At 40.0% G+C, this 25,297-nt stretch overlaps 1 protein-coding gene and 1 long non-coding RNA gene across 4 annotated transcripts in view; one reads left to right on the forward strand and one right to left on the reverse strand.

The window, feature by feature from the left end:
• Window positions 1–25,297, reverse strand: part of LOC310725865 (uncharacterized protein) — a 51,476-nt gene that overhangs the window by 12,361 nt on the left and 13,818 nt on the right. Inside the window, exon 1 of one of the 3 annotated variants that reach the window (XM_083540957.1) lies at window positions 225–392. The exons of 1 other annotated variant lie outside the window; for it this stretch is intronic. Coding sequence is in view for 1 of the 2 variants with exons in the window: in XM_083540958.1 (XP_083397084.1) it covers window positions 225–239 (15 nt within the window). In the remaining variant the exon portion in view is untranslated. Of the gene's footprint in view, window positions 1–224; window positions 393–25,297 lie in introns of those variants that run through there. One more of the 3 variants, XM_083540958.1, reaches the window with a different exon arrangement.
• On the forward strand, window positions 12,456–13,802 carry LOC310725950. Its single transcript, XR_014533587.1, has 3 exons — window positions 12,456–12,731; window positions 13,155–13,609; window positions 13,690–13,802. It is a non-coding gene; the product is annotated as an uncharacterized lncRNA (long non-coding RNA).

Raw genomic sequence — 25,297 nt, forward strand, 5'->3', positions numbered from 1 at the left:
ATCAACACAATAATGATTTATTGTCATTTATGTAAGTTGGATTCATGTATTAACTGTTGACAGACATCGAATCTTCTCTTACTTCTAAATCAAAACCTCTGTGATTTAAGAGTTTCTGAGAAATGAAAGTAACACCGTTTTCAACATGTGTGTAATGTAAGGTAGAGGTAAAAAAAAAAAAAAAGCTACATATTTATCAAATAAATGCAGTTTATGAAACTTACCTTGTGTGTGTTCATGTGTGAAGCTGAATGTCAACACTGGAACTGAAACCTGCTGTCGGATTGCACTGACAGGGCAGGACAGGGCAGGACAAGGCAGGAAGGCAGGACAAGGCAGGAAGGCAGGACAAGGCAGGAAGGCAGGACAAGGCAGGACAAGGCAGGAAGGCAGGACAGGTGAGCTCATTGTACATATGTGATTAAAAGGCTTTTATTGTATTAGGGTGGGGTGATGAGTTTACAAGGCTGGTGTTGTTTAAAAGCTACTGGAGAGCTCGTTGTATCCCATACAGAAATCCGATAAGACAATATATGCCAATAAACATGTTTATGTTTGCATTACACAGATATTAAAATCTATGTCAGATACTTGTACATATATGCCACATATACACTACATTACACATTTTTCTCATATTTATATTTGAGAAAATGTAAAAAAAAACCATGCAGTGTTATTCAAAAAGAATGAACTGATATCATGACGCATTGCTTTAGTTCTTAAGCATCGTCATGGAATGAGTCAGTGATCTATATATATATAAAGCTGAAATACCACTGACTGACTCACTCACTCATCACGAAATCTCAAAAACCACTGAACGGATTGCAATGAAATTTGGAACATACCTTCCTCCTGGGTCTTAGGTGCTCACTAAGAAAGGGTTTTGAAAAATTCGCCCTGGATCGCGGCTAACTCGCGAAAAACCCGATTTCTCACGCATTGTAAACTCTTCGAAATAACATTACGGATCCTCATGAAACTTACTACATTGTTTCTTATTAGATGTTAGATGCACGATAAAAATTATTTTCAAAGTAGTTTGCCCTGTATCCGTACTACAAAGGGGGAGTACGTTATTTGTTGACGTTACGTTCTGATCTCTGATCATCCAGTCCTGCTCAGTGCTTACTGCTTATTGCCATATTGCTTAGAGTTCTGCCTTCCGTAGCGAAGCACGGGTACTTTCAGCTAGTCATTTATAAAAGAATTGTATAAATATATATATATATATATATGAAATGAAACATTATTATTCTCACTCGTGTATTTAGTTATTAAATCTCACACAGTATCGTGATGTGGTTTTCTTCTCTCCAGAATGAAAAGCTCCTTGAAATTTTCCACAAACTAAATCGGTGTATTAAATCCTCATGTTTATAAACGAGCTCCACTACCTGCTTTACTCTACACGCCACCGCGGAGAGACTTTTTGAACGCACTTTATGTTTTAAATATATTAAATATATAAATGGCATATTATAAAACCAGCAAATAATCACAGAATAAGGGTAATGTTTTATTTATTTTTAATTACAGAACAGAATTAACAACAAAATGAACAGTTTATTCAAAGTTATTTAAAACGTATTTAATACTAGAAAATCCATTGGCAATCAAGCACAAAATGCATTCAATCCTTTTTTTCTGAAGCTCTGCTATTTTGCTGTTTAATGACAAACACAACGAAGAGTTTAAATAATTTGATTCTCCTGCATTTACACTGAAGCATGTTTCAGATCTACATCCATCAGCAGAGATGCCTGAGATAAGCACAAGACTGAAGACCCTCTGTGAGTTTCTCAGTGTTGAATCGTCCCATGAGAAATTCACCATTAACACCTCTATGACTCTCGTTTCACATTGTAACTAATTCCATAAGTCAACATTCGGAATCTTATATATTATGTTGTACGTTAATGTATCATGAATGGTGTTGCACAATATATTAGTATATGCATCCTACATATATATAAAAACACATGTGCACTAACAATCATTTCAAACCGTGCAATATTACCTGTGTGCAATATGTTTGATAGTGTAACTACTTACTCATTGGCTCTTTTTTCTTCTTTTGTATTTCTACGTTGTGTTGTGTGTGTATATACTATATACTGCATTACGCTTCTATTTATTCATTTTTTACATATTTGCTCATTTCTTTTTGTGAGACGAATAAAGGCATATCTTATCTTAAACATTAGATAGTAAATTTGTATATGTATTTGTACATATACTTTATTAAATATGTCTCAAGCAACTAATAGAACTACAAATATGTTCATATACGTTCACATATCGGTTCAACAGCGGGTTCAGCAACCAATGTTGTGGGAACCTCTCCTTCACAAGTGCCTGCTGGTGATGAGGCTACTCTCCTTTTCAATGCTTAAAGTTGAACCAATTTCACTGTCTACAGAGTGATCGTCTAAAGCTCACAGATTGGTGTTTAAAGATTTGGTTGGTTAATGCTGAACACAAGTGCGACTGCAGAATTTAGTGTTGCAGGAGAAATTCTTGTTGAACTGAATGCCCAGGAACTGATCCAACAGCATGCTAAAGAAAACACCTCTGACTTCCACAGCTCAATTTTTATACAAATTAAAGCAGTATCCAGGCTTGTCTTTTTGGGTGATCTTATGGACATTGTGTTTTACAGAAGAAGAGGAATGTTGAGTAAACTGAACTACAGGATTATGGTTCAAGACACAACATAGTGTAGCCTCATAAATATTATAATATTATTTGGTAGTTCAGGAGTAATGACGGTGGAGTTTTTACCCAGGTTCTGTAACAAGATTTTGGAAAGTAAGAAGATTCCTGAGGAATGGAGAAGGAGTGTGCTGGTACCGATCTTTAAGCATAAGGGAGATGTGCAGACCTGCAGTAACTACAGGGGAATTAAGTTGATCAGTCACACCATGAAGCTCTGGGAAAGAGTAGTTGAAGCCAGGCTGAGAGTAGAGGTGACCATCTGTGAGCAGCAGTATGGTTTCATGCCGAGGAAGAGCACCACAGATGCCTTATTTGCTTTGAGGATGTTGATGGAGAAGTATAGAGAAGGTCAGAAGGAGCTGCATTGTGTATTTGTGGATTTAGAGAAAGCGTACGACAGGGTGGAGAGAGGAGTTGTGGTATTGTATAAGGAAGTCAGGTGTGTCAGAGAAGTATGTGAGGGTGGTGCAGGACATGTATGAGGACAGTGTGACAGCAGTGAAGTGTGCAGTAGGTACGACAGATAAAGATGGAGGTGGAACTGTATCAAGGATCAGCCCTGAGCCCTTTCCTGTTTGCAGTGGTGATGGACAGGTTGAAGGACGAGGTCAGACAGGAGTCTCCCTGGACTATGATGTTTGTGGATGATATTGTGATTTGTGGTGAGAGTAGAGAGCAGGTTGAGAAGATCCTGGAGAGGTGGAGATATGCGCTGGAGAGAAGGGGGATAAGAGTCAGTAGGAGTAAGACAGAGTACATGTGTGTGTGAAGAGAGGGAGGGCAGTGGAGGGGTGCGGTTGTAGGGAGAAGAGGTGGAGAAGGTGGAGGAGTTCAGGTACCTGGGGTCAACAGTGCAAAGTAATGGAGAGTGTGTTAGAGAAGTGTAGAAAAGAGTGCAGGCAGGGTGGAGTGGGTGGAGAAGAGTGATAGCAGGAGTGATTTGTGATAGAAGAGTATCTGTGAGAGTGAAAGGGAAAGTTTATAGGACTGTGGTGAGACCTGAGATGTTGTATGGATTAGAGACAGTGGCATTGAGTAAAAGACAGGAGGTGGAGCTGGAGGTAGCAGAGCTGAAGATGTTGACATGCTACTGCTGGGTTTTTCTCTGTGTAAAAACACACAGGGGCTTATTTTCATGTAACGATTATCACGGCTTGAACTCGTTTACAGTATTGTACTCACTACACCCCTTTGAACTTCTCAAAGAGGCACAATACTGCTCCAAGCTCGACTTCTGCAGTGCCTACAATCTAATCAGAATCAAGGAAATGAATGAATGGAAAACTGCCTGCCACAACACTAAGAAGCATTATGAGTACAAGGTGATGCCATTCGGCTTGATCAACATGCCCCGTGGTATTTATTTACTCCTGTTTACTGTTTATTTATCGCAGCAGAAAAGTGTGAATTTCACAGGGACTCCATCACCTTTTTTGTATACAACATCAGTTGCCAGGGGATCAGAAAGGACTGAAAGAAAGTGGAAGCAGTGACAACGTGGCCTACGTAATCGCAACCCTGAATACATCAAGAACGCCAAGCGACAAGCCCTCTTTTTTCCCCCATTTTCATTTTACTTAAACCGATCACCCTGCTGCGACACTACTTACACTTTAACACTACTCGAAAGACTGCACTGTACATAAATATATGTATAGTCATTATATTCATGTTCTTCTAACAGGAACCACACATTTCCTTACTGCACATTTCTTCATCACATATCTTCATCCTCAAAAACTGTCACACATAATATAGTAAACCTTTGGATTTAAACTTCACCCTGGACTAACTGCAGTTCTTTCTGACAGAAGAATTGGGCCAGTGGATATTTGACCATCCCATCACACCATCAATTCACACACTAGTGAAAAGTTCTATCACTAAAATAAGTTTAGGCTGAACTGCTGTTTATTCATTTATTTAAAACTCAGGATTTTTTCTTCCTTCCATTTCTTCCTATTTCCGTAACACAGTGACACAGAAGAAAAGATAACTATTTCTAATAAACAGTTATATAAAATAGTACACAGCAACTCGGGAAGAAAAGATAAATAATTAACTTCAAATGTGATTATTTACTGATGCATTTCTGAAATCACGCCAGCAGAGGGCAGTAATGATCACTTAGCTGTGTGTTCCCTAATCAGAATGATTCCCTGTAAATAAATTGAGTAACATTTTTTTAATTATTATTTTATATAATATATAGTAATAATAATAATAATGATAATAATAAATATAATGGGATCGACGACATGAGCACATCAAATCATATTTTTCTGTTATAATGAAATCAGAATCTGAATACTTTATTGATCCCATAGAGAAATTGTTGGCTTGCAGTTGCTCACAGTAAAATTAAATTAAAGAATAAAATGTACAAAAAAAGAAAAGAAAATGTAAACAAATTTTCATATTAACTTTGAAATTTAGCGAAATGAAATGTGTAGCAGTAGTATAACTGATGCAGAAAAATGTCCAACTACAATGATAGTTATTTAATATAGAGGTGTACAGATGCGCGCGCACACACACACACACACACACACACACACACACACACACACACACACCCCAAATATATTTCATGCTGGTATACACTAAATATTTATACATTCATCAGCCCACATTTTATTCTAAATTTGTGCAGAGATGTAAAAAAAAAAAAAACTGCACTAAAATGCACTAAACTGTTATATACTTAATAACCCAATATATATATATATATATATATATATATATATATATATATATATATATATATATATATATATATATATATACATATATACACACACACACACACCTTAAACATTAACCCTTAACTGCTCAGCTGTGTAAATGTAAATGTTTTAATTATATGAGCATCTGACAAATGTAATGAAAAAGTAAAAACTCCTCTCTGATAGACTTTCCAAAAAAGTAATAAATGAATTAATGAATTGCAGTAACAAATGCATATTAAATCACAGACAAAGAAAAAAGTCTAATTCTAAATATCTTATTTTGGATAATTAAATATGCACAGAATTTTTTATCAATTACACAACAATATAAACAATATTTAATTATACACAAAAGATTCTCTCCACTGTGATTTTATTGTGATTCTAATCTGATTTTTGGTTTTACTAGGTATGTGAACGTATGCATATTTAATTAGATGGAGCCTCATTCGCATAAATAAACAATGCAAGTGTTGTAATAAATTACATTCTCCATATGTTATTTCTTATGACATTTTAAATTTGCTGATACTCCTCTGTATTAGTATTCGAATAGGAGCTGTTGTTCACCCACGTCATGACATTCTCTCTCTCAGAATTGTTTATTAGCCTCTTCTCAGCATATTTATTTATAACGTTTTTAAATCCTGAATTGTAGTATTTGTCCATGAAATTTGTTGTAAGTGCAGGAATCCTTTGGTTATCTGAAATAAAGACGCATGAAGAGAATAATTTTGGTTAGGTCAGTATTGGGTATAAATAATGTGGATGTTCTGTACTTTACACTGCACAGCTACAGAACCTGTAATATTTCGATGTTTGATTATTTGCATGTATTTTACAGATTATTAAATGGAATGGTGCAGAAGGACTAAGCAATACTTAAACATTTCACAATGCTACATTGCACATGTAATATGTACGTGACAAAAAGGAACAACACTGAATCCTTAAACTTATTTTATGCTTTAAGTTTCTATTTGGTTTATGGCTGGTGATTGTCTGATCGATTACAATACATTTTCCTCATCTGGAACCAAGTAAGCGTCTCATATGCAATATGTTTTTACCCATTAGACTGCTGGGGAAACTGCAGTCTGGGAGAATAATCCAGTCTGGGTCCTACCACCAGTTACCACCAGGCTTCCATATATAAGTAGCTAAAAGTAGCTTTTTGAGTAAAATCAAAGTGTTATAAAATATTTACACACGCTACAAAATTAAAAAATGATTATTTTAGGCAGAAGTACAGAACCATACACAAAGTATTAAAACAAAACCATGAAGTCTGGTTGATAATATAGTAAATCATTATTTCAAACAAAACAATTAAATGTGTGCACTTAGGGCACTTCATACAGTATTTTAACATTACTTTAGAGTAATGTTTACATTTTACACAAATTTTTTTTATATGTTTAATAAAACCATGGGCGTTTTCATTGTCTTTATCAATCACATTCTGTCTGTTTAAATACAGGCTCAGCTGGGATTGGCACCTAACAACAATAATAATAATAATAATAATAATAATAATAATAATAATAATAACAACAATAATCTTCTTCTCCTTTCAGCTGCTTCCATTAGGGGGCGCCACAGCGGATCAGCCGTCTCAATATCCTCCTGTCCTCTACATCTGCCTCTTTCAAATATACTACCTGCATGTCTTCCCTCACCACATCCATAAACCTCCTTCTTGGTCTTCCTCTTTTCCTCCTTCCTGGTGGCTCTATTCTCAGCATTCTCCTACTGATATACCCCATGTCCCTCCTCTGCACATGTCCAAACCATCTCAATCTCACCTCCCTCACCTTGTCTCCAAAACGTCCTACATGCGCTGTCCCTCTAATAAACTCATTTCTAATCCTGTCCATCATCGTCACTCCCAATGAACATCTCAAAATCTTCAGCTCTGCTACCTCCAGCTCCGCCTCCTGTCTTTTACCATACATCATCTCAGGTCTCACCACAGTCCTATAAACTTTCCCTTTCACTCTCACAGATACTTTTCTACTACAAATCACTCCTGCTATCACTCTTCTCCACCCACTCCACCCTGCCTGCACACTTTTCTTCACTTCTCTAACACACTCTCCATTACTTTGCACTGTTGACCCCAGGTACCTGAACTCCTCCACCTTCTCCACCTCTTCTTCCTGCAACCGCATCACTCCACTGCCCTCCCTCTCATTCACACACATGTACTCTGTCATACTCCTACTGACTTTCATTCCCCTTCTCTTCAGCGCATACCTCCACCTCTCCAGGCTCTTCTCCACCTGCTCCCTACTCTCACCACAAATCACAATATCATCCACAAACATCATAGTCCAGGGAGACTCCTGTCTGACCTCGTCCATCAACCTGTCCATCATCACTGCAAACAGGAAAGGGCGCAGAGACGATCCTTGATGCAGTCCAACCTCCAGCTTGAACCATTCTGTCGTTCCTACTGTTGCTCACAGATGGTCACCTTTTCTCTCAGCTTGGCTTCCATACCTTGCTTTATATACCCTGAACGACAAATGCATTTCTATACATCCACATCCAACTTCTCCATCCATACATTGTTCACCCAACATCTGTGCCTAATTTGGGGCCCCCTTATACATCCAATGGTAGTGTCCAAATGTCTAGGTACAGACACACACATAAACTATACTATTTCATGCATAGATATCACACATGGCACATTCCTGTATGCATGCACATCAAAAGAATATTTTGATAGACATATACATATACATGTTGCATATGCATATTTGATTGGCTTTATTCTTTGACACAACCTCTTTCTCATTATGCTCTCCTGCACTTCATTTCCTCATTTCACCACCATTTCTCTTTGTCTTCCTTTCTCTTTCCAGATGTCACACCAAGTACCTTTCTAGCTGTCTCCCTTATCACTTCTGCAATAGTTGCCCAATTATCCAGCACCTCTTCACCACCAACGAGCTCCTGTCTGTCCTCTTCCCTGAACCCCTCTGTGGATCTTCCTACTTCATCCTTGTCTGCCTCTGGATAGTGTTCTCTTTGACTGGAGGCCACTCTTTGCAGCTTGGGACGGTTTCTCATCAATGCCTTGGGTGGTTCCATGAAATTCCGAAATATGAATGGGAGCTTTGAGGATGGATTGGACTAGTTAATGTCAACAGTCTCCTACACTGACTCAGGACTACTTTTCGCTTCTGATCATCATCACTGTACCCCGCAACATTGCATATCTGCTACAAATGGACATTCGGTGCAACCCAGATGAGGATGGGTTCCCTCTTGAGTCTGGTTCCTCTCAGGGTTTCTTACTTATGCCATCTCTGGGAGTTTTTCCTTGCCACAGTCTCCACCGGCTTGTTCATCAGGGACAAACTTACTGATAAAGAACATATTAACGTTTAATCACAACATTATCTGTGTAAAGCTGCTTTGAGACAATGTTCATTGTTAAAAGCGCTATACAAATAAAAATGAATTGAATTGAATTAAATTGAACCACACACTACAGTTTACCTCCTTTAGTTTCCACCATCTTATTTTTCTTTCAGTCCTCACTCTCCTCCTCTTCTTTTTTGCCTCCAAAGCCGTCCTACAGACCACCATCCAATGCTGTCTAGCTACACTGTCCCCTGCCAACACCTTACAGTCTCCAATCTTCTTCAGGTTATATGGCTGGGTCGTACTCCCTTTCCACTTTGTCTCCTGAACACACAACATATCTAACTTTCAATATAATACCTGTGGTGGTTGTTGGTAACCCGGGCCTTGACCGATCCGGTATGAAATTCTGATTCGTGATCGGCATGTTTGATTTGGCACATTTTACGCTGGATGTCCTTCATAATACAACGCTCCAAATTTATCCGGGATTGGGACCAGCACTAAGAGTGACCTGACTTGTGCAACCTTAATCGCTGGGTTAATAATAGTACAGTGGAACCCGGTTATGTCGTCGGCCTAGGGGACGCCAAAAAGCGTCGAGATGATGGAGATAAACAGAACCAATATGGCGGCAATATATTAACGTGCTTGAAATTTCTTTATGTACATGATGTGCGTTAATAAATGAGAATGTGCATGCACATGTTTTCAAAGGTTTTTTTTACACATCAGCGTTGCCACGATTTGTTTGATGAAGGCATGCTATAAAAATGTACATACATGTTAAATAACAACAAAAGGCATATGTGCACCAACTAACAGCAGAGATTTACCAGTATACAATACAAACCACTGTCGATTCTTAAAACAAACCTTTATTATATTCTCCAACATTGCAAACACAAAGATAACTCACAAAATCACTAATAATGTGCGGGGTGTAGTTCGTTTTTACAAAAAGCTAACCAGTGTCAAAATTAAATTCTCGAGTCATTTTACTCTGACACAGCTCTGAAAAGTGTCCTTCACTCCTGTGCCTCCTCTTACAACATAGCTGTTAGGTGGCAGTGATGGAGGCGGAAGCCGAAGGACCAGCAAACAGAGCTTTAATGATATATACAGAGAAAACACACAAATACCCTCGCTTAGGGAACGCGTTCCCTGAAGTCCCTAAATGACACGGGTGAGTCCGTGAATGAGTCCAGGGAGCACTTCAGAGAGAAAAAAATGTAGCGAGCAATAGCGTGTACATAAAGTTCAGCGGCAACAATAACGGACAACGGAGTGGAGTGAGGGAGGTGTTTATATGTGTGCGTGAAACGAGGGACAGGTGTGTGCAATCAGTACGATGGCGAGGAGCTCTGTGTGGGTGAGGTGCGAACAGGAGAAGAAGCACGGTGCTGACAATAGCATCTGTAAGGCTTGATTTTTCCGCCACTTCCATAGTGCCGTCTCACTACCATATTCTCGCGTATATAAGATGCACACTGGGTGAGGGGTATGTAAAACTCTCTGTAAGACGCGTCTTCTATACGTGAAAATATGGTAGTGAGATGGTGACATGGCAAAAGCCAGCGATTGGTCATGCGGATCGAGATAACCTGTAATGCGGATAAGGAGGCGGAAGCCGAAGTAAATGCAAACAAAGTTTATTGAGAATACTCAGGAGATAATCCACCAATACTTGTAGCGAATCAGTAAAATCCAGTGGTGCGCCACTGGAGCGCGGCCCACGAAGTTCTGTGAAGGCAGAGACAGTTCGTGTAGAGAAACCATGGATCCGTCCTATGGAAAGATTTTATACTCCAGCTCCAGTTGTGTTCCACCTCATGAATATTATGAACCTTTAAAGAAGTAGATGCCTGGAAAATCCCGAACTAGAGGGGACAGTGCGAGGTCTCCCGAGTCGCAAACAGATCTACCTGGGTTCTGTAATATCTCTGCCATATCTGCTCCACCACCTCAGGGTGGAGCCTCTATTTTCTAGGCCTCTGCCCTTGCCTCAAAAGTTCGTAATCTTCAATTTAACCAGCCCGGGATGTGAATGGCTCTCAGTCCGAGGAGTTTCCCTTGGGACCACAGGAGGAGGATCCGGTGCATCAGCCTGTACAGGGGCGAGATCGAAGACCCCCCTTCGCGGTTGATGTATGAGACCAGCTCTTGGAGGCCAAGTGGAAGCACATTGGACGCTGCCACCATGAGACCCAGCAGCTTCTCAAACTGCCTCACCGTGAATGTTAGCCTTCTCCCACTCTCCCAACTGCTGTGAAATTGGCTGCGATCCGGGTGGGAGACAATTCTGCCAGCAGCACAGCCGAGTGCCACACTACGCCTAAGAAGGTGATTCTCTGCACCGGAAAAAGCACACTCTTTCTTGTGTTCAGTCTTAGCCCCAGTTCCTTCATGCATGTGGGAACGGCATCTCGATGCCAGACTGTCTGAAACTCTGATCGAGCTAGAATCAACCAATCATCGATATAGTTCAGAATGCGGATGCTCTGAAGCCGAAGCGGGGCTAGAGCCGCATTCTTGCACTTTGTGTAAGTGTGGGGTGAGAGTGCTAGGCCAAAGGGAAGGACCCGATATTGGTAAGCTTCGCCCCCAAAAGCAAACCTCAGGAACCTCCTGTAAGCAGGAAGGACGGCTTTGTGGAAATAAGCGTCCCTTAGATCTAATGTGACAAACCAGTCCTCGGACTTGATCTGTGACACCACCTGCTTAAGGGTAAGCAAGGAGCATAGATCTAAGATTGGCCTGAATCCGCTGTCCTTCTTCAGAACCACAAAGTACTGGCTGTAGTAGCCTGACTCTCTGACCAAGGGGGGAACCACCTCAATGGCCCCTTTCCTTAGGAGGGTGTGCACTTCCTGTTCCAGGACCAGAGCCTGCCTGCATGTAGGCTGCCTGTATTGTACGCAGGACCCATGGAAATATGTCCGGCAGCTCTTCCCAGGCTACCAGGAAAACCCTCAGGAGAACCAATCTCTCAAGATTGGCCTCTGACCCTCCCAGAGCAGCTGAAGCAATGCCCTGCAGCCGTTGGAACCTCCAAGAGGAGGTGCTTTACCACTGCTTATTTGTTAGAGGTGATGACCACCCCCAGGTTAGATGGCTCCTTCAAACTGGGCGTAGAGCGCCACCTAGGGCACTTGGGCCCTCCTGTCCAAGTCCGGGTGGCAACGGCGTTTTACATTTTTTACAGTTTGTTTTTTCTCGCTTTCATCGCTTTAAAATATCAAAATATCGTGTTGATCTCCTGCATCCTTCACTTTCCGTTGGCTCCGTCTCGACTATTTTTGCTTTCAGAAGAGCGTTTTTTTGACTCGGCGGCATACTCGCAAAGCCAAAGCTAACGCTAAGGCTCGCCCACGGGAGCACCATTCCTCTCCGCTTCGCGTGTCCAACAGGTTTGCTCTCCTCAGTGAAGCACCCGCTGAGAAACCTGAAAGAGCTCTGGTTTTAGGAGACTCCATTCTGAGGCACTTGAAATTAGCTAGACCTTTAGGGGCACCAGCAGCACATGTTATGTGTATACCGGGAGCCAGGGCATAGCAGGTCAGCTTAGATTCTTAGGAAAGCACAGGTTTTTCACACAAGAGCTAATGATATACGCCTTCGACAGTCAGAGGTTACTGAGAATAATATTATAGAGGTGTGTAAATTAGCGAAGGCAATGTCCGATGCTGTAATATGCTCTGGCCCCATCCCAATGCGACGTGGCGATGTAGCCTACAGCAGGTTATGGTCGCTGAACTGCTGGATGTCCGAGTGGTGCCCCAAAAACAATGTGGGCTTCATTAATAATTGGAGCATTTTTGAGGGCAAGGCTGGCCTGTTAGGGCGGGACGGTATCCATCCCACCCGGGAAGGTGCTGCTCTCATTTCTCATTTCTTATAGTATAGGTAATAGTTTTAGAACAGCACTAGTTAACAAGTGACTGTCTAGAGCCAAGGCCAGGGAGCAGACAGACAGGCTAACCCGACCGTCTGCTAGCTGCACAGAGTCGTCACTCAGGATCCACCATATTGAGACTGTGTCTGTCCCCTGAGCAAAACCAAAATATAGGAATTCTGTTTAAGTAACCTGATTAACATTAAATTAAATATGACTGATCGCACAGCAGCACCTCTAATCTAAAAATTGGATTGTTGAATATTAGATCTCTCACGCCAAAAGCGCTTACTATAAACGAAATTATTACCGACCAGGAGTTTAATATAATGTTTGACAGAAACATGGATTAAATTCGAATGCATATGTAGCATTAAATGAGGCGAGTCCTCCTGGGTATAGTTACATACACCAACCCCGTCTAAATGGCAGAGAAGGCGGAGTAGCAGCTATTTATAATAATAATCTAAACGTCACACAAAAGACTAAACAAAAATGTAAAACATTTGAAGTTCTTTACACCAACATAAAATATTCAGTGTCCGAAAGCAGGTCAAGTCAGTAAATTCCACTAATTATTATTTTTAGACCCCCAGGGGCCCTACTCTGATTTTCTGATATAATTTGCAGATTTCATTACAAATTTAGCTACTTCTCTAGACAAAGCATTAATTGTTGGTGATTTTAACATTCATTTTGATAATCAGGAAGACTCCTTAAGAGCAGCAGTTGTGTCCATTCTAGAGTCAGTTGGAATTAATCAGAATGGTATAGGACCCACTCATAGTGGTGGACACACTCTCGATTTGTTGTTAACATTTGGATAAAAAATAAAAAACTTAGTCATAATTCCACAGTCTGAAGCTATTTCAGACCATTATCTCATCTTGTTTAAAATCTGCCTCAGTCATTGCATTACTACCTCACCACGTTACCGTGTTAAGCGTACTTTCACGTCAGCTACATCAGCGCGTTTTATTAAAAATCTTCCCGAAATTACGATATTAGATAGATCTCCGTCAGACCCCGCAGAGCTCGACTGGGCCACTGAACACCTAGAATCAACATTACGTTATACCCTAGATGATGGAGCTCCCTTTAAGACCAAAATAATCAGGGAGAAAAAATTAGCACAGTGGTATAATGATCATACACACACCTTAAAACAGACCACTCGAAAATTAGAACGTAAATGGCGTCAAACAAAATTAACAGTATTTCTAATAGCATGGAAGGAGAGCCTCTTAAAGAAAATCTCTTAGTGCTGCTAGATCAGCATATTTCTCCACCCTCATAGAAAATAACAAGCATAATCCTAGATTTTTATTCAGCATGGTAGCAAAATGAACAGGGAATAAAAGCACTGCACTCACATGCACACCATCAATAGGTAATAATGATTTCATGAACTTTTTTAATAATAAAATTGAAAACATCAGGCAAGAAATCCAGATGGTTAATATAAATCCTAATTATTTTACAAGTAACCCTGTAGACAGCAGTGTAATTATAGCAGACAATCAATTACAAAGTTTTACTCCTATTCATGAGAATGACTTAATTTCATTAATTTCCTCATCAAAATCATCAACCTGCTTTCTCGATCCCTTGCCTACAAGTATCTTTAAACAGATCATTCCAGAGGGAATTGAACCTGTTTAAAAATTTTAATAATGAACTCTTCCATTAGCACTGGTTATGTACCTAAATCCTTCAAACTGGCAGTTATCCACCCCCTAATTAAGAAACCTGACCTTGACCCATGTCAGCTGTCCAACTACAGTCTAATATCAAATCTCCCCTTTAAATCCAAAATTTTGGAAAAGGTTGTAGCACAGCAGTTCTGCTCACACCTACTTATGAATAACATTTTTGAAATGTATCAGTCAGGATTTCAGCCTCATCATAGCACAGAGACGGCGCTAGTTAAGGTGGTAAATGACCTGTTATTGGCCTCTGATCAGGGTTTTGTCTCCTTACTTGTTTTGCTCGACCTTAGTGCAGCTTTTGACACCATTGATCACTGCTTGCTAGACTTGAGAACGTTGTTGGAATAAAGGGAACAGCTCTCTCTTGGCTCAGGTCTTATTTGACTGATCGCTATCATTTTGTTGATGTAAATGGTGAGTCCTACACACTCTATGAGGTAAAGTTTGGTGTTCCTCAAGGATCTGTCTTAGGCCCACTGCTTTTCTCTTTATATATGCTGCCTCTTGGTGAAATCATTCATAAACATGGGATTCGCTTCCATTGCTATGCTGATGACACACACAGCTGTATATTTCAGCAAAACCAGATGAGCGAGATCAGCTTAACAATGTTGAGGAGTGTGTAAAGGACATTAGACAGTGGATGCTTAATAACTTTCTTCTGCTAAACTCAGATAAGACAGAAGTACTTTTACTAGGACCACATGCAGCTAGAAGTAAACTTTCCGATTACGTAGCATCTCTGGATGGTGTTTCTGTTTCAGCGTGTACGGCTGTCAAAGACCTTGGTGTAATTATTGACCCGAGTCTTTCCTTTAAGTCTCACGTGAATAATATTACCAGGATCGCCTTCTTTCACCTTAGAAATATTGCTAAAATTAGAAATATGATGTCGTTACAGGATGCAGAAAAACTAGGTTATGCTTTTGTTACTTCTAGATTAGACTACTGTAACGCTTTACTGTCTGGGTGTGCAAATAGCCCCTGTTTTAATCATCTACACTGGCTCCCAATCAAATCTCGCATTGATTATAAAATACTACTACTGACAAATAAAGCACTTAACGGTCTCGCACCACAGTATCTGGGTGAACTTCTGTACCAGGATGATCCTACACGCCTACTTAGATAAAAAGGTGCTGGCTATCTGTTGGTTCCTCAAATAATGAAGACTACAGCAGGGGGCAGATCTTTCTCTTATAAAGCCCCACAGTTATGGAACAGCCTTCCAACCAGTGTTTGGGACTCAGACACAGTCTCAGTGTTCAAGCCGAGGTTGAAAACTTATTTATTTAGTCAACCCTTTTATAAGTAGATTTTTCTTAGGTAAAGGCTCAGATCTGGATGGAACATGGATATAGAGTTTTTGGTGAACTGGTATATTTGTATGCTGTCATCCCCTCACATTCACACGTTCACTCGGGTTTGTTGACGGTGGTGTGGTGGGTCGTCTCTTATCCCAGAGATCCCTCATGTCTGTGTTACCTTCTGGTTCTCCCTTTTAGTTATGCTGCCATAGCGAGTCTTGCCGGAGTCCAAACTGCACAGTGACATTAACTTTCATACACCAATAGGGACACTTAATAATCCATATCCTTCTCTTTCCGTCACCCTCTTCTCTCTCTCTCTCTCTCTCTCTCTCTCTCTCTCTCTCTCTCTCTCTCTCTCTCTCTCTCTTGGTCGAGTTAAACATGCTCCTGAGGCTCCAGTGACCACTGTTCCTGCCCCTCTCCCCTCCGTGGATCTTCACACTTCTGTGCAGCTTGGGACGGTCTCTCATCAACACTTTGGGTGGTTCCATGTAATTCCGGAGTAGAACGGGTGCTTTGAGGATGGATTGGACTGTAGTTGGTGTCGGCGGTCTGCTGCACTGACTCAGGAGTGCAGTTTGCTTCTGATCTTCATCACTGTACCGCGCAGCATTGTATATCTGCTTCAAATGGACATTTGGTGCAACCCAGATGAGGATGGGTTCCCTCTTGAGTCTGGTTCCTCTCAAGGTTTTTTCCTTATGCCATCTCGGGGAGTTTTTCCTTGCCACAGTTGCTCATCAGGGACAAACATACTTACAAAGAACATATTTACGTTTTAATCACCACATTATCTGTGTTAAGCTCCTTTGAGACAATCTTTATTGTTGAGAGCGCTATACAAATAAAAATGTATTGAATTGAAACGCTTTATTTTTGGGCTTCGCAGTTCTTGGCGGTCCAAACCCTCATCTTGCAGCAGGTCAGTTTGGTATGCCTGCAACACACCCATGGTTCGGAGGCAGCCCGTGGCCTGGCCTGCTGCCGCGTAAGCCTTGCGTGCTAAGGCCGAAGTGGCTTTCAACAGTCTATTAGGCAATACGGTCTATGAGCCTTCAGCGACGCAACACCTGGGGAGAGATAGCTAGCATATCCTCAATCCTTGGCATCTCCCCATAGCAACATTCCTTAAACCCAGTTATGTCTGTGTACAGACATTTTGTTGGGAGAAAGAACAAGCCATATGTGGGGTATCCGAAGACCTAGACACCTCAGTGTGCAGGTTGGGGAAAAATCATTACCTCCAGGAGCTCCTTTCACAGCGCTGGCTGTGAGTAGTCCGTGGGCTTGCTAACATCCGAAAATTCTCCCTCGTCACGCTCACCGGAAAAAAAGGCCCGCCTTGGCGGGCCTCTCCCCGGGGTATGGGAGCTTGGCCCCACAGAGGAGGCTGGAGAGGACTCATCCTTTTCCATACCTTGTGCTAGGTTGGCCTGTGAGCCCCACAACCTTTTGGCGCTGCTTCACCTCGTCGAAAGAGCGGGACCTGAGATGCAAGGACGAGCACTCTCCTCGAAGAGTGAGTTATCTGTCCGTGAGCAGAGCGTGCGAATAGCCAAACGGCTCGTCTCTCTCTAGAGCCGACTGAGCATGCTCCACTCCCAGACAGATAATGCACAACTCATGTGTATCTCCTCCCGTAATGAACTGGGGGCAAGGAGGGACTGGTTTGTGTTATTTTCCTAAAGTATTCATTCTCTTAAAGTTAGTTACTCTGTCTGGCCTAACCCTAGACTGGGTCATAACAGATCTGGGGGCTCGTCCAGGTATTATGGATTTGATATCGTCACATTTACACTGTGTCCTTCAATGGAAGAATTTGATAGGTGCAGGAAGGATGATCTGCTACTTATTGCTGACCTTTTCAATGTGTCAGTTTGCTGGATAGCTAGCAAAAAAAAGTATTCAAAGTGGCACTATACAAGGCACTCGTGGCTCAATAGGTCCTACCTGAGTGGGAAGCACTTTCAGGAGGCACCACACAGCCTACCCAACCTCTCGAGGAGTTCTCAATGGGAAGTCCCCTTGCCTTTGATGTTAGCTGACACATTGGGTAATGGCAATATACCGGGAAGATGAAGTAGATGCTTGCTTCGCAGTATTTAAGGATCACGCCAAACTGGCCAAAAAAGTTTATGGATGTTGATTTTACAGTGTAAACTGTCTGAAAAGGTGCATGCTGGAAGCATACCAGTAAAAATGTATGAACTCTGTGAAGTCCGCTCACCAAACCAGTGTTAAGTTTGCCTGTTAGAAAGCCACGCTGTTTGATAAATGGTGCTCCACCAATGGCGTGAGAGATTTTGAACAGCTTAAAGAACTTATATTGCTGGAAAAATTTAAGTCATGTCTGCCTGAGCAGCTGGTGGTACATTTCAATGAGCAGAAGATTGACACCCTGGCCAAAGCTGCTATGCAGTATTTTCTACTGAGTTTTCGTTAACTCATAAAGTTGAGAACCTGTCTTTAAATCGTTTATGTCTTCAGGTTATGTACGCTTAGGTGTTGACCAGGTTAAACAGCCTGTAAGTGTGTTGATAGTGGCTCGGCACAGAAATTCGTGTTGGAAAGTACGCTACCCTTCTCTGAAGCCTCTTACACAGGTAGCGATGTATTAATTCAAGGCATTGGTATGGGGTAATTCATGTACCATTACACTTTGTATATTTGGAAATGGAGAATTTCTCAGGGCTAGTGAAGGTAGCTGTGTGCTCTGAGCTACCGGTTGCAGGTGTTTCAGTCATTCTTGGGCAAGTTGTGGATGGAACTAGTGTCTTCTCCTTACCTGAAGTAGTTTCAGAACCTGTGTGTGTTACTTCTCAGCCTGGTGACAAGCCTTCTTCTGTGTGTCCTGTTTGTGTGTGGATACCCAACAAAAAAAATTGGGTGATGAAGTTCATTCGTCGACATCTTTTCTTTCTTAAGAGGAGCCTTTTAAAGAGGCTAGTGAAAACCATGAGGTGTCGCATGAGATAAGTGCTGATTTTGGTCCAGAGATAGACCTGTCTGTGTCATGTGACCAATTAGTGGCTAAATGGATCATTGTGGATGGTGTTGAACATTGTCTAAATCCTGGCACTCAAATGCATCCTTTGTTTTAAACATTGACAAATGTGAGTTTGGCAAAGGAGTTTCGTCCTATTTAAGCAAACAGGTAGGACAAAGAGTGGTGAAGCCATTAAGTGCCAAGGTTCAGGTGAAATGCATGTTTCCAGCTCCTAATATGAGGCATGAACTCCGTATGTTTTCAGGAATGGCTGGCTACTACCGTTAGTTTTTTATGAATATTTTCCTGATGTGGTTTTGCCTCTGGCAAACTTGTTATGTAAGAATGTGCTATTTAAGAGGTCCCAAAAGTGACAATCAGCCTTTGAGGCAGTAAAACTATTCCTGACTAGCTCCCCAATTCTGTCTGCTCCAGACCTGAGCAGATCATTTAAGATGGTGCCAGTAGCACACGTACAGGAGAGGTTCTTTTACATGATGATGATCAGTGGATAGAACACCCTGTTTGAAATTTTTCAAAAATGTTTTTAAAACACCAGCTTAAATATAGCACAATCAAAAAGGAATGTTTGTTCTGGTCTTTACTTTTTCTGTATTTTGACCCTGAGCTTTGTTTACTCTTTTGGACTTGGTTACCTTTTTTGTATGTAGATACACTTTACAAATTGTCTTAGTTCAGTCACTGGGGTGAGGCTGCCATTTGCTTTGGGGTGGGGATTGTTCTTCTGTGTGTTGGTAGTAGAGAGTTCAGGAAGCTTTATTGTATTTTGCTTCTTTTCTCTTAGGTAAGGAAGCTTCCAAAGTCAGACGTATTTTGTTTATTATTTTGGCCTTGGCCCACCCTGAAGACAAGCCATTGTACAGTTGTGTGTATACATGGAATTAATTCCCTTTGCCTTTCCAATATAACACTTTGTGTAGAAAACCTTTGTGTGTGTCTGGTTTGTGTTATTTTCTCAAATATATCCATTCTCTTGAATCCTGAACTAGTTAGTCTGTGCGGCCCAACCCTAGACTGGGTCATAACACCGTCCAAGCTTTGATATTTGTAAGTTGTTTTTTTTTTGTTTATACTGTCCTTGGACTCTTTACCTGCTTGTCCGAGGTGTTCATAAGATTTATACAGTGGGTATAAAGTTTACATCTGCCTGTGTCCTGCATTTGGGTTCTTCTAGTCACATAACTGACACATACTTAAATGTACTTGCTTCACATTTTAAATACACTGTTCACTTTCTTTTATTGTAGGATATTTGTGTTTGTACATACCCTGGTTCAGTAATTCTACTTTTACTACATGTATTTAGCCAATCTATATTTAAATATTTACATTTAAATCTCTCTGTTTATTACTTCATAAATGTTCCCTTTTATTTTTCCATCTTTTCAACTATCTAGTCCTCACTTCTCTTCATTGTTTGCATTACAGCTTTAGAGAATGCTATTGATAGTTTGTTGGCAATTTGCCAACTGCCTTAACTACATCCTAGTTTTATTAGCTTATATATTATTATTTTTATGATTATTAATAAATTATAGTTCATTTTTATAACTCTTGACAGGGCAAACCTGTGAATTAAAAACCTATTTGTAAGGAAGTCTGAGAGAATGTGAAGATTCTGCAAAGATGCCAATGGTTGCTAGCTTGAATAATAATAATATATAATAATATATATATATATATATATATATATATATATATATATATATATATATATATATATATATATATATATATATATATATATATATATTCTGGGTTATTTAACATGTTTTTGATTACTACATAATTCCATATTTGTTCTCTTATATATACTTAAACCTGGTCTTAGACTTACTTACTTTCCTCTTACTCTGTAATAGAACCTTGGAATTTCTCATTAACAGACCACAGTTCTTCATTGTACCCTAAACTTCCTCACTCATGAGCCACAATCCTTAAGTCAGTCATGACTTAACTTGTATAATTAAATGGTTTGATTTCTTTGTATGAATTCAATATTTGGCTTGATGTCTACATCTGGTGGAAATAGCCCACTTAGAAATCCCCTTACTGATAAGTATTTGACACATCAGCATTTTTATTTTCCCCACTATATATTATATTATATATACATATTAATTTCCTTTATAAACTTATTTTAAACCTTTAAACCATCCTAACTCACAGTAACCACATGATACTGTTCATTTTTTAAACATCAGAATTTTGCACAATCAGTCATAAATAAAAGATTTGTATATAGTTTTTTTATTTTACCAAACTGTTGTTAACCTCAATAATCTTAATTCTCAATAATCTTGGCTTTAGATGGGGAAACATAAAGTAGAAAAAAAAAAAACATACAACACATACCCTTTTCTCTCCGAAGCCTGTCGGAGCTTCCTGGATATGCCACTATAAATGACAGCTTCAACACTTTCTCCATGTCCCCACTTGCCAAGGTCTGTGTCAGCAAATCCCTGGGGGATATAAATGTAAAACATGGCACTTAAATGTTAATAAAATAAAACTGACTAGACAAGATTTCAGAATAGTTCCAAAAGTTTACCTGCATTTATTGGATTCATAACTGCTCCCGGTGGTCAGGGCACGTCGATGATCCCAGTGCAGTGCATTCATGCAAATCAGCTCTTTTCCCATCTTGTCATTTTTTATGTTCATCACTAAATTATAGAGTGTCTTATTTTTTTCTTGAAATGTGTTTCTCAGATCTGCATTGTTTCTCAGCTCCTCATAGAGTTTATATACACTAGTCTTCGGTGGAATGTGGTCTGCCTCCACCACTCCTGGGGTGGGCTTTTCCATGTTTAAAAGGCTATTAATAAAAAGAAAACATATATCCAGTATCGTTAGTAATTTATAGTAAATTATGTATCTATACATATATACATGTGGCATTTTAGATTACTATAGTACAACCACAAAATCCCCCCCAAAAGATTGTGGGCAGCAGACTTTAAAGACTGTACACTTGGTGAAGGTAAGATGTGTGCATGGGGGATTAACCATGAATATCCACTGTTTTCATCACAGTTTGATTTAGGGGAGAACACCATAGAATCGATGTGGTGATTTGTCCCTGATTCACCCATTTAATTATTCTGGGAATGACGTTTTCAGCATGAATTGAGGGGAATATGTGTATATATGTGGGTCCTTCTATAAAGTTAAGCGCTATGGGATGTGTGCTCCATGCTCCGCCAACCCCTTTCTTCTGGGATTCCCTCCTGAGTCCCTCCAGCGTGCCTTCGACCAATTCACCCTGGTCCACTGTGGAGACCACCTGTTGCCATTTCAAAGAGCACAGGTTGCAAGTTTGCAGGAGAAGTTCGCACATGTTTTCACCTCTACCTGTTGATGAACCTCATAGAACACCAAATTGAGACTCCTCCGGGTGAAGTGGTGCACACCTATACTGATTACCCAAACAGAAAAAAAGGGCTCAGGATGAACTCGGGGATGTTCTTGACATGAAGGTAATTGGGGAGTCCTACGTTGATTGGAGCAGCATGGTGGTATTAGTGCCCAAGAGTGATGGGTCAGTTTGGTCTGTGTGGATTATTGAAAAGTCAATGCTGAATCTAAATTTGACATGTATCCAATGCCTTGCATCAATGAACTCCTTGATTGGCTGGGTGTAGCATACTTTTATTGGAAAAGGTTGAGCTTGACTCCAGTGTCTTGTGAATAAAAACAGCATTTTAATGTCTCATGGACTGAATCCTCCACCCCATAAAGTGTATGCCTCTGCCTACTTGAATGCCAATCATCTATAGTAATGACAGGCAGGGCATTTACAACATCCATTCCATTGAAAAACAGTGATCTGAAATCGCTGTTTGAGGCAGAGAGCTTTAGAATGATGTGTAGTTAGTCATGGTTACACTTCTCCCTATTTATTTAATCTATTGCTAAACATTAACACATGAGAACACTGGGATATCGGACGCGCTGGAGCGGCGCTGGAGCGGCGCTGGAGCGGCGCTGGAGCGGCGCTGGAGCGGCGCTGGAGCGGAGGCTAAGAGGTTAACTGTTTCTTGACCCTGCTTTTGCTTAACATTCTTATTGAGAATTTGTGTTATATATTCAATCACACATGGATTCCAATCCTACTGACTCTGCCTCTGCGTTACAACAAGAGACAAGGGCAAAAATCAATATTGGATGGCCATAAATGCCTCCATTATCTATGGGCCAAAGCTCAATTACAATGTACTGAGCCAAAGTGGAAATCTGTTCTATGATTGATTTCTTTTTGGAACACCTGACTCGTTATCATATCTCAAAAGTTGTATCTCTGATGGTATGGGAGAACATTAGTGACTGTAATATGGGCAGCTTGTACATGTGGAAAGGCTCCATCAATGCTGAACGCTATATACAGGATTTAAAGCAAAAAATGCTTCTATCCAGAAAATTTCTTTTTCAGGGAAGGCCTTGTATATTTGAGTAACACAATGTTTACTGCAAACTGCATCTATTACAACATTTGTACTACTACTTTGTAGAGAGTAGAGTCCGGGGGCTTAACTGGTTTGTCTGCAGTCTAGACTTTTCACCATTTGAAAAAATGTCCATAAAATGAAAAATACAACAAAAAAACCTCTCAAAACTGTTGAGCAGATAGAATCCTGTATCAGACACATGTTAGACAACATTCCTCTTCCAAAACTTCATAAACTGGTCTTCTCGGTTTCCAGATGTATACGGACAGATAACATGATGCTACACAGCGGGATACATGGCCCTGTCCCAACGTTCTTAAGACGTGTTGCAGCCATCAAATTCAAAATGACATTATTTTTCCTTTAAATGGTATAAATTCTCTGTTTAAACTTCTGATATGTTTTTCTTTTCTTTTATATTGTGAATAGAATTTGGATTTATGTGATTTGCAAATAGTTGCATTCTGTTTTTATTTACATTTTACACAGTGTTTTGAAACTTGGGTTGTAGTTTATAATAGAATATTATTGGTTAAATTCCCAAAATTCAAGCAAAATTGTGATATCATCAGTTCCACCAGCTTCTGCAAATGAATTCATTTGCATCAACAGTGTGTTTTGCCAGGTCACCTCACAAATGCTACTTAATGCAGAATTAAACAACTCTTAGTTTAGTAATGCTCCAAAAATATTTTACCCTTTGTAGGTTCCAGCTTCTCCCAATTTGTAATCAATAACCACCTGTTCGTCGGTCTTGCCCCTGATATATTCCTCAAATTGTTCTATTTGCTGTTTATTAGCTCCTGCTTCAATTCTAAATTTACTGGAGCTGTTTGTCTGATTGAACATGTTCTGAATCCTCACAGCCTTGGTGTACTTTTGTGGTTTTGATAGAATCTGTAATAATAAAAAGCACAACAATTAGCCAGCAAACATTCAAAGATATTCTCCTTGAAGAGTAGATGTGTGGTCATATTCATATCCTCTGATCCTCTGGGACCACTAAACAAAAACATTATAACCACTTGCATTACACTGATTGAACCCAATTGGATATTCCTGCTCAGTTACAGAACATCTCTATTGCACTAATCAGTTAAGCAAACCTAAAATCAGGTCAGTCAAAATCAGTACCAATTCAGCTGCACACTGGGTGGGCATTTTTCCTGGAGATTTACCACTAAGCAGTGAAGCAACAAAATCACAAGTAGGTTTATTTATGTTGATGCATTGAATTGAAACAAGTAACTTGTGTGTTGAGTTCAGTGTAAGAGGTTTAAATCGACATGGGGGTGTGGTATGTCAGTCAGAATCTCTGTCTGAAGAGAACCATGTACAGCAGGCTTTAGAAGAAGTATCTGGCCATCAAGTGACTCGAACCCATGAAAGTTTTTAAACTTTTAGTTTTAGTTCTTACCCTGATAATGTCAATAAAATTGCTTTTTATTCAAATAATATAACGAATCAGACCCTGTCACAAACTACATGATGCTAAAATGTGACTCATGCTTTTGAGTACTGTTCACACACACACACACACACACACACACACACACACACACACACACACACACACAAATAAGATCATGTATAAACACCTGGTTGTTTCATTACACTGGATGCAGTTCATATATAGAATTGTATTAATATATTCAGCAAACAAAAAGGTGCAAACTTAAAAAGATTGTCTACATTAAAGTAATACGTACCTCCTCACTGACTTTCCTACGAAGTTCTACAGCTTTTTGTTCAATATCATCTTTTGGGACATGAGTTGTGGCTTGAATGACAGCATGAAAAAGACAGTTCTGGTTTGAGGAGTTCACTGTTTCCCGAGAACCATCAGGGTGTAAAATATCAATGTGGCCACTCTGTGCAGTGTCTTTACCCAGTATCCTGTCTTTCAGTTTACTGAATATTCCAGTTTCTCTGTAAAACACAATAAAACACAATACTGATAAAAGTATACACAAAGTAAAATCTTCTTTAGTGTTTTAAATCAAATAAAGTTTGCCCTCACCCTGGAGAAGTCAGAGATGTTTTAGTTAGCACAAGTTTGATAGTACCAGCTGTTGGGTCTGTTCCTGTGTAAGTCTCCTCAGT

Source organism: Silurus aristotelis (assembly GCF_946808225.1).
Source record: "Silurus aristotelis genome assembly, chromosome: 5".
Lineage (NCBI taxonomy): Eukaryota > Metazoa > Chordata > Actinopteri > Siluriformes > Siluridae > Silurus > Silurus aristotelis.